We start from the raw sequence: 10088 nt of genomic DNA on the forward strand, positions 1-10088 counted from the left end.
AAAGAACACACTTAAAAAAAAAAAGATAAGATCTGTAGTGTTAGATTGACGTGATAACCAACCACAACAAGACAGTAACAATGTATAAATTATGTTTTATATATATATATATATATATATATATATATATATATATATATTTATTTAATTAAATAATAAGAAATGGTATATAACAAGAATTTGAATAGAAAAGTTTAATAAGGATAGAATTGTAAAAATAAATAAATAAATAAATCACTTGGAAAATATTATAAGGTTTAAAAGGTCGTGGGTTCGACTCTCACAGTAGTCGTCAATATATATTTTTATATTAAAGTATTTTGTCTAAATTTTAAAAAATGACCGCATAGTACAGTAGATTAGCGCATTTGGTTTCGAATCAAAAGGTCGTGAGTTTAACTCCTATGTGAAATATATAAAATATATATTTTTGTATTAAAGTATTTTACATAAATTCATAGCATAGTGGATTAGCATGTCTGAATTCAAATCAAAAGGGTGTAGGTTTGATTTTATGATGGTTAATTTTGTACCATTGAGAGGTAAAATAGATAATATTTTTGTATTAAAGTATTTTGCATAAACTTTAAAAAATGACCGCAAAGCACACTAGATTAGCATGTCTAACGTACTTTGGATGAGTCAGACTCTTAATTTTTTATTTTAATAAAAATATACAGCTGGCAAAATTAGAATTCGCTGAATTACGTGAGTCTCTCACTTTCGGCCCAAGAACGCGTTTAATTACTATGGAAAAACTAATTTTTTATTTAAAAATAATAAAGAATATATAAAATTTAATTTTGCAGACCCTTTCAAAATCGACCGCATAGCGCAGTGGATTAGCGCGTCTGACTTCGGATCAGAAGGTCGTGGGTTCGACTCCCACTGTGGTCGTCGTTTCTTTTAGATTTTTCATTTATTCCCTCCCCTCTCCCGCTTTCTTCCCGTTAGCTTCTTCGGTCGTTTCTAAAACCCACCAAATAGAAAGACGCAGTTTTTGGATAAACTAGGGTTTACCTCTCTTTCTTCCCCGATTCCATCACTGTAAGTTCTCTCTTTCTCAAATTTCATTTTCTCATTCTCCTTATCACTTTCAATTTAATGCCTGCTGCTCATCTTTCTCTCTAGCTGTTCCTCGCTTTTCGAGTTTTTTCAGATCTGTTGTTGATTCTGATGCACACTTCCCCCTTCCCTGTTTCATTTCCTACGGAAACACAACTGATATCGATTCTGTATGAATAACTTTATGCTAGTTTTGTTGTTATTTTTTTGGAATTATAAGATTGAAGCATGAATTCCATCTCCAATGACTCAATGCTAGGTCTTGTTAATACTGTTCGCATGAAATTCAAACTTTCTTTTCGTTCTTCATATGTTGCAGTTGTAAAGATCTTGGGTGAGCATTTGCCGTTTGAGGAAAAATGGCTTCAGTTGGACCGTCGCCCTCCCTTAAAAAACGGGAGTCGTCCGCGACGAGAGAGGAGGATCAGCTTATTGTAACTCCTCTTGGGGCTGGCAATGAAGTGGGTCGGTCCTGCGTTTATATGTCTTACAAAGGCAAAATTGTGTTGGTATGCTTTGAATTCTTCATATTTTCCAAAGTATCTGGGTATTACGTACAAAATTATAATTGTTTAATCGGTATTCTTCTGTCCCCTTCACTTTTGTTGGATGATAGTTCGATTGTGGAATTCACCCCGCTTACTCTGGCATGGCTGCTTTGCCTTACTTCGATGAAATTGACCCGTCAACAATTGATGTCCTGCTCGTTACCCAGTATGCAGTTCTTTCGTTCTATCTTTCTGAAATGCAGTTTATAACTCAAATGTTTGCATTTTAATATTCTGTTTTAGAAAAATTAGCGAATGATAGTGGATGGTTATTTGTTGTGGCACTTGAGCATGATTTTTGGTTACTGCTTTAAAATCTTTGCCCTTAATGATAAACGCCTTTATTTTCTGATCTCATATTTTCTTGATACGTGTTCTGCATTTTGTTAAAACTGATGTCTCGTAATAAAATCGATGTCTTTGTGAGCATGGAAAACAGAAATATACGTGAGGAGAATGGCAGTTCCTACTGTTTCTCTCTCTAGCTGTTCCTGATATGAGATTCTAATTGTCCCTGCTTTCTCTTCTTCCTTTTCTTTTGTGTTCTGTTAACTAAGATGATTTTATGCACACTTACTTGCAGCTTTCATTTGGATCATGCTGCATCACTCCCTTATTTTTTGGAGAAGGTACATTACTTTCTAATTGAATTGCAATGCGATTCCTCTTTAAGTACAGAAACTGATTTAGTATTAGTATGATAGACTACATTCAAAGGGCGAGTTTTTATGACTTATGCTACAAAAGCGATCTACAAGTTGTTGCTGTCAGACTTTGTGAAAGTGAGCAAAGTTTCCATTGAAGATATGTTGTACGATGAGCAGGACATAAATCGTTCCATGGACAAAATTGAGGTAAACGATTTCTCATAATGGATGTCTCTTGGCTTGCCGTTTAATCCATGGTGATAAATATGTATCGAATTTGTTGATAGGAAATTTTAATGATTCTACCAAACTCATACCTTCTTATAGAAATCTACTCGACGTTTTATTTGGAAATAGTATTTTCCTCCCTCACTATCTATGATCCCTTATCCCCTTCTGCTGTAGTTCTTTGTTAATTTTTTTCCATTAAAATGCTCGAACTCTGTTCTTATAGTTTTCAGCATAAAAAAATAATTGAATTTATTTTATTCATGCATTTTTCTCTGATTTTCTGAATAAAGTGTATAATGATTTAATGTTATATTTCTAAAATTAACTTGTATAAGAAACAAATAGAAACAGAACAATTGAATACCCTTCCATATAGTTTCTGAAGTTAAAAATAATGGAAGTGCATGATAGTTTTTGAAGTTAAAAACAATGGAAATGCATATAGTTTTTAAAACAATTTCTGGAAAGAGAAAACCTATGCAGTCCTCAAGCTTGCTAAATGATTCCCCAGAAGCTTCTTATTGAAGGAAAATTAAAATAAAAAATATATCTGTATGATAATTGTGGTACTGGCCCTCCCTGATTATAATAATATCAACGAGCAATCTGTACTGAAATGCAGATTGTTTTCTGTTTGATTATATTGTTGTCAACTTGCATATATTTCATCTATATGCTTCCTGATTTGCAATGATGAAAATGGACTTCAGTTCTTCTCTTGTTTAATAATAGTGCACAGTAATCGCAGGTCATTGATTTCCATCAAACAGTAGAAGTAAATGGTATTCGGTTTTGGTGTTACACTGCTGGTCATGTGCTTGGTGCTGCCATGTTTATGGTAGATATTGCTGGTGTCCGAGTCCTCTACACTGGAGACTATTCACGTGAAGAAGACCGACATCTTCGAGCTGCTGAAATGCCTCAATTTTCTCCTGATGTTTGCATAATTGAATCTACATATGGTGTCCAGCTCCATCAACCTCGGCATATTCGAGAAAAGCGCTTCACTGATGTTGTACATTCAACCATTTCTCAAGGTGGTCGTGTGCTGATTCCAGCTTTTGCCCTTGGACGTGCCCAGGAACTCCTCCTCATTCTTGATGAGTATTGGGCAAACCATCCAGAGCTCCATAATGTTCCCATATATTATGCTTCTCCTCTGGCAAAAAGATGTTTGACCGTATACGAGACGTACACGCTTTCCATGAACGATAGGATCCAAAATGCCAAATCAAACCCCTTCAGATTCAAGTACATATCCCCACTAAAGAGCATTGAAGTTTTTAAGGATGTTGGCCCATCAGTGGTGATGGCCAGTCCTGGTGGCCTTCAGAGTGGCTTGTCCCGACAACTCTTTGACCTGTGGTGTTCTGATAAGAAGAATTCATGTGTGCTTCCTGGTTATGTCGTTGAAGGGACACTGGCTAAGACTATAATCAATGAACCAAAGGAAGTCACCCTCATGAGTGGACTTATGGCTCCTCTTAACATGCAGGTTCATTACATTTCCTTCTCTGCTCATGCCGACTATGCACAGACCAGCGCGTTCTTGGAAGAGCTCATGCCGCCCAACATAATTCTTGTCCATGGAGAAGCTAATGAGATGGGGAGGCTCAAACAGAAGCTTATGTCCAAGTTTGCTGATCGTAACACCAAGATTCTTACTCCAAAGAATTGTCAATCTGTTGAAATGTACTTCAACTCCCAGAAGATGGCAAAAACTATCGGAAAATTGGCCGAGAACACCCCTGAAGTCGATGAAACGGTCAGCGGATTACTGGTGAAGAAAGGATTTGCTTATCAGATAATGGCACCAGATGATCTACACATCTTCTCTCAGCTATCAACTGCAAACATTTACCAGCGTATCACGATTCCATACACCAACGCCTTTAATGTGATTGTACGTCGGCTCAAACAGGTATATGAAAGTGTAGAATCGTCAACAGACGAAGAATCTGGGGTCCCAACAGTTTGTGTGCACGATCGTGTGACAGTGAAGCACGAGTCGGAGAGACATGTCTCACTTCACTGGACATCAGACCCATTAAGCGACATGGTATCAGATTCAGTTGTAGCTCTCATTCTGAACATCAACCGTGAAGTTCCGAAAGTCATTGTGGAGTCGGAGGCCGTGAAAACGGAAGAGGAGAACGAGAAGAAAGCAGAGAAGGTAATTCATGCTCTCCTGGTTTCACTTTTTGGCGATGTAAAGTTGGGAGAGAATGGGAAGCTGGTAGTTAACGTTGATGGGAGTATAGCAGAGGTTGATAAACAGAGTGGGGAGGTAGAAAGTGAAAATGAAGCTCTGAAAGAAAGAGTAAAAACAGCATTCCGGCGAATCCAAAGTGCTGTTAAGCCAATTCCTCTCTCTGCACCATAGCCTTTTTCTTTTATATTTGGCCATTGTACAAGAAGGATTTTGGTGGATCCTTCTTCTTCGTTTCCTCTACGGAAGGATTGTTTATTATTGAACATTAAATTAAAAGTTTGAGCTGAGCCCATGGAATTATTACAGCTAACCTTGTATTGGTCTTTTCTGTTTCTCATTCTTAACATTGTATTGGTCTTTTCTGTTTCTCATTCTTAACATGTACGGCAGAAATAGAAATGAAATTACAGCATCAAACTCAATGAAATTATACTCCTATCTGGATCCTTTTTGATATTTCAACCAAAAACTGTAATTTAGCGGTTAGTAGTAGAGACTTCGGCGTTTTCATATAGGGTTGTGTTAAGAATGATGATTTGATACCATGTTAAGAATGAGAAACAGAAGTAAGATCGTGCGATCGAAAGTTCGATTTTCATTAATATTCACAACATTTAAATATGATATAAGCTATCAACTATATCAAATATACTATTAACCAAATCATGAAAACAAGTGAAAAAAACCAAATCATGAAAATAAGTAAGAAATTCAAACCGAGTTCATAGCCTCTTTTCGCAAACGAAATGAAATAAAGGAAATAAATAAGGTAAAAATACTTGAAAGAAAATGAAATAGTCGCGACACAAACACAAAAGTTGAAGGATATATATATATATAATTATAAAATAATTACTAAAATAAACATATCTAGTTGACATATATTCATTTTGTCAAAGATTCAAATCTACATCCCCTTGTTGTACTAATATAATATTTATAATATTAAAAATGTTTATCATCGAAGTCGGTTAAAAAAGATAATTGGTATATATACTTAAACAGTGTTACACCGCAGTCGGCATTTGATCATCGACTAAAAACACGCCAAACTTGTTGAAATCAAGTAACTATGGAAGAACGAACGTAGATATTAGAGACCTAACTCTAAAGTATAGTACCACGAGATTTGAGAGAGACCGACACTTTGACTTAAGTATCGATAGTGCTAAAGGCCGAGGTCATATTGGCGAATGCTCATTGAAGAGACATAGATATGCTTCATTCCACAAATACAAAGACAAATACAAAGGTAAGAAAAACTATAATTTCCATCAGAAATTGATCTAATGTTTTATCACTCCCTACTATCATATATGTGAGCTAAAAAGAGAAGACAACAAGTTACATACAAGCCGCCCATTTCTAAAGATTTAATCTTCATACTCTGTTTCCTCATCATCGTCTTCGTTTTCGGCATATTGCCAACCCTCCTCCATGTTCTCACGGTCCTCCTCCGTCTCTTCGCTATCTTCTTCCTCCTCGTAGGTTTCTTCTTTAGCAGGCCATGATTTTTTTACACTACTCATTGGGGCAGGAGATGGAGTTGTGCCTTTTCGCTGTGATATTTTGGAAGGTGGTAACTTCAACTTTGGTTTAGGCTTGTTCTGTTTCTGGTTTTTCGTATTTACCCGTTTTCCGCCGTACCCGTCTTGATCACTGCCTTCTATCTCATTTTCCCCATTATGATGAGCATTGCCATTGTCTTCTACCAGATGTCCAGGATGCTCTCTTCTTAAATGGAGTTTAAGTTTGTATTCATGGATGTAAGCCTTTTCACACCCTTCATAGGGGCAAGCATATGGGCGATCTGATGATGCAGAAGCATAAGCTCCTCCAGATGGTTTAGAAACTTTAGTTTGCTTCTCAGTAGGTGGTGTATATTTGACCACTTCAGCTGTCATGTTCTATAAAGATGACAGTCAATTGAATGTAAAAACTAACAATCTACCTAGATTGACTGCTAACTTAAAAGATGACCTTGTCCGTAAACAAGAGTACGCCTCATATTAATGTTTTAATAGATTTCTTGTGGACAATATCAGGTTTATTTAACTAAACTCATACTGTATACAAGGTATTATTCTTCAGAGAGCATTAAAAGATAATATAAGAATGAAAAGGAAATGTGTGAGAGCTACAGCACTACCTTTTCATGGTGAGATGTAATGTGGTTTTTCAATTTGTACTCGTGAGCAAATCTCTTTCCACAATCAGGGTATGGACAGATATGATAGTTTTCTTGTGAATGCGTTTTCATATGCGATCTCAAGTTGAAATCCAGCGAAAATGCCTACAGAGAAACATCGAAAATGTGAGCGTGGAGAGGTTTGCTTTGCACATGTAAAGAAATAGGCTATACGATTCTCTAGTAATGCACGAACGAGTGTGCACTAAGCACGAACGCGTAACTAAACAAATGCTGCATACAAGGAATAATTATTCAGAAGAGCTGGGCGTTCTATGATGTCCCAAGACTGACAACGAGAAACCTGATGTGATTCAATTTCCAGCATGCAACCAAGTCCGCTGCTGTTTCAGCACACGCACGACACATTCCAGAGATTTGTTTAAGAACACCGTTGACTTCAGGAGTTCCAATTTACACAATCCAAAGTGGAGAGGCATTTCTAACCACAACCAACTTAACATACAGATTAATCTCCTCCCCAAATGGAAAAGATATTAAGTTAATATCATGATTAATAGTGAGATACATTTCTGAATTGCAAAAGAAAAAATCCTTGGATGTAGGTCGAGTTCTTGGGAGTAAGTTTAGAAATGCGTACAACTGCTCGCAATATAGCAGGCTGTAAAAGTAAACAAAAGTTGCATGAAGAGCTAAAGATAAGCAACAAATTTATTACTCTCGACCAATTGGGGAGTTTTTGTTGGATGCCTTATCATGCCCACTTTAGTACATTTACTGTCATGGGGAACAGGAACAACAAAAACACCGATCTCGGAGCTTATAAGATTATAATGGCCCAAGCTCACCGTTAGCAGTATTATTCTCTTTGTACTTTCTCTTTCGGGCTTCCCTTCAAGATTTTTAAAACGCATATGCAAGAGAGAGGTTTCCACATCCTTATAAAAGGTGTTTCGTTCCCCTCTCCAACCGGCATGGGATCTCACATTGAGTGATAACACATGTTTGCTTAAAGTGCACCAGGCAGACACAAAGTGTTTATTAAGTGCCCATAATTTCCTTCCAATATTGAAATTCTCCCCCCAAGAAAAATCATGTTATTTCACTCCAAGCATAGCTCCCATACTAAAGTTTTGATAGCACATAACGAAATAACCAGTCCAATCTGTGTACCCTACCCTGCTTATTAATGAAATGTATTAAAAGCAACAATTTATTGCTCGACTTAAATGAATAAACAAGAAAATTTTGAACAGATCTTTTCACAATGAATTGATTAATCACCTTACCACAGCCTTCATGAGGACACACAAAATCTCTTTCACCAGTATGAATAAGAAAGTGTCTTTTCAACTTCGAACTATCCAAAAATTTCTGTAAAAAAGATATACTTCTCAGTGTGGACATACAATTTGACAAACAAGTAGAATTATGAAATAAGAATATGAGAAATAATTCATGTGATAAACTATTTTGATGAATAATAATATAACGCCTTATTGATGGCAGGTGACAACTACAAATATAGTATACTCACTTCAACTCAATATGGCAGGAGTCAAGCGAATATGATCCTATTGATTATTCACTAACATACAAGGTTCTATCATGAAAAACAGAAGAAAATATCATTTGCAAAATGAAAAGAGAATGATGATGGAATTTTATGTTCTTTTGATAAATAGCTAGTTACTCACAATAATAACAGACCAAGTTGACTACAATCTCAATGCCGACAGCGAAATTTTACAGCAATGTTCTAGTTCAGTTCTAACAAATCTGAAAAAGAGGACAGTACCTTTCCACAACCTTCGTAGTGACAAACATATTGCCTCTCCCCATGAATGTGAGAATGCTTCCTCAAAGCACCTGCATCAATAAATGTTTTTCCACAGCCCTCATAGCTACAAAGGAAAAGCACTTCAGTTGTGGGTTCTGGTTCAGGTTCTGGTGCCTCCGACTGTTTTGTCTTCTCCTTTAATGCCTTCAAGGTATCCTCTGAGATTAAAAAAAAAAAAAAAAAAAAACCAGAGGGAAAAAATAACTATAAGCAAAAATAAACAAATAAAAAATAGAAAAGACAGAAGCATGGACCTAATTGAAGCAAATTATCACAATTTATTTTACTTACTCCATGTAGGAAGTAAGGTGATGTGAGATTCCACATCGCTGTTAAGGATATTTAGTAATAAATTATAGTTTACCATATATATTATATTTGATATTTTATTATAAGGCAAATATCTAATATTTGCCTTATTATCATAGGTATCTTTCCATTTATTGTTATTTCCATTTATTACTATTTCCATATCCTGTAATTTATTTGATTATAAATAAGATAACTTTCACACCTAATGGTGTGGTGGATTAATCAAACATTCACATGGTATCAGAGCCCTCTCGGTTTAACAACCCCGATCCTTTCTTTTCAATGGCTTTTGAATCCTCTAATCTTCTTCTCCACCACCCCTGCTGGTTTTGACGCCGCAGGGGCAGTCTTCATGGCTGGCATAGTCGGAGCCGATTGATTACTCTTCGGCTCCACCCTATTGACCTCCAAATCACCTTTCGTCATACTCTATACATACAACACCTCACCTTTTCTAACCCAATCGGTTTTCCCCTTGGCCAATATAGTCTCTCTCATTTTCTTCCCAATCAACCTTCATCCTTCACATAAACCCTAACCTAAACCTATCAACCTTTTGCAGAGATTTACCTTCGGAATCTGGGTGCTGCACTGGCCTATTTGCCAACCAAGTTGCCGCCGCCCTTCCTACCAAAATTGGCTTCTTCGCCCGATGAGGCGACTCTTCCGACTTCCCTTCTCGCCAAAATTGGCTCCTTCGCCCAATGTGGTGACTCTTCCGGCTTTAACATTGTCTTTGTCCCTTGCTCTAGGTTTCCCCTTCTACTTCTTGGGGTTAGAAATATTCTCACCAGAGCCAAGGCAGCATCGTCGCTAAGCGACAATCCCTCTTCATGGGTTAGACATATTCTCGCCGAAGCCAAGGCAGCATCGCCGCTGAGCGGCGATCCCTCTGCAATTTTTGATGGCCAAGAACCAGGTTGTTAGCATCTTCATGAAAAGTGTTTCTCAACCTCTTTGAATTTTTCAGATTCAAGCTTCACGTTCGTTTAAATCCGACGCTTAGCTTGCGGTGGGGTGTTAAGAATATTTAGTAATAAATTATAGTTTACCATATATATTATATTTGATATTTTATTATAAG

At 36.7% G+C, this 10088-nt stretch overlaps 2 protein-coding genes and 1 non-coding gene across 5 annotated transcripts in view; 2 read left to right on the top strand and 1 right to left on the bottom strand.

Annotated features, from left to right (window-relative positions):
• The first annotated feature begins 823 nt into the window (after positions 1-823).
• TRNAR-UCG lies at positions 824-897 on the top strand. The gene has a single exon. It is a non-coding gene; the product is annotated as a tRNA-Arg (tRNA).
• A 27-nt stretch (positions 898-924) lies between these two features.
• LOC111466435 (cleavage and polyadenylation specificity factor subunit 3-I-like) lies at positions 925-5023 on the top strand. Of its 3 annotated transcripts, none has more exons than XM_023111085.1 (7): positions 925-1047; positions 1132-1235; positions 1385-1574; positions 1682-1779; positions 2197-2242; positions 2318-2467; positions 3240-5023. In XM_023111085.1, exons 3-7 carry the CDS (start codon positions 1425-1427, stop codon positions 4872-4874), a joined length of 2079 nt encoding a protein of 692 aa, XP_022966853.1. In that variant the 5' UTR covers positions 925-1047; positions 1132-1235; positions 1385-1424; the 3' UTR covers positions 4875-5023. The 3 variants fall into 3 exon arrangements, with proteins under 3 accessions (XP_022966853.1, XP_022966854.1, XP_022966852.1); XM_023111086.1 differs by having other exon boundaries at positions 1160-1235; XM_023111084.1 differs by lacking the exon at positions 1132-1235.
• Positions 5024-5866: 843 nt separating this feature from the next.
• The window catches only part of LOC111466438 (zinc finger transcription factor YY1-like), a 6321-nt gene continuing 2099 nt past the window's right edge, over positions 5867-10088 (bottom strand). Inside the window, exons 3-6 of the mRNA XM_023111091.1 lie at positions 8651-8850; positions 8137-8226; positions 6853-6996; positions 5867-6610 (exon numbers count right to left, since the gene is read on the bottom strand). Of these exons, the coding sequence (XP_022966859.1) occupies positions 6077-6610; positions 6853-6996; positions 8137-8226; positions 8651-8850 (968 nt within the window). The 3' untranslated portion in view covers positions 5867-6076. The remainder of the gene's footprint in view (positions 6611-6852; positions 6997-8136; positions 8227-8650; positions 8851-10088) is intronic.

This window comes from Cucurbita maxima, unplaced genomic scaffold (genome assembly GCF_002738345.1).
Source record: "Cucurbita maxima cultivar Rimu unplaced genomic scaffold, Cmax_1.0 Cma_Scf00031, whole genome shotgun sequence".
Classification (NCBI taxonomy): Eukaryota; Viridiplantae; Streptophyta; class Magnoliopsida; order Cucurbitales; family Cucurbitaceae; genus Cucurbita; species Cucurbita maxima.

Coding starts and splice junctions, on each gene's coding strand:
- LOC111466435 (XM_023111085.1), top strand. CDS start 1,425: ATGGCTTCAGTTGGACCGTCGCCCTCCCTTAAAAAACGGGAGTCGTCC. Junction 1,780..2,196: donor GATGTCCTGCTCGTTACCCA/GTATGCAGTTCT, acceptor ACTTACTTGCAG/CTTTCATTTGGATCATGCTG. Junction 2,468..3,239: donor GTTCCATGGACAAAATTGAG/GTAAACGATTTC, acceptor CAGTAATCGCAG/GTCATTGATTTCCATCAAAC.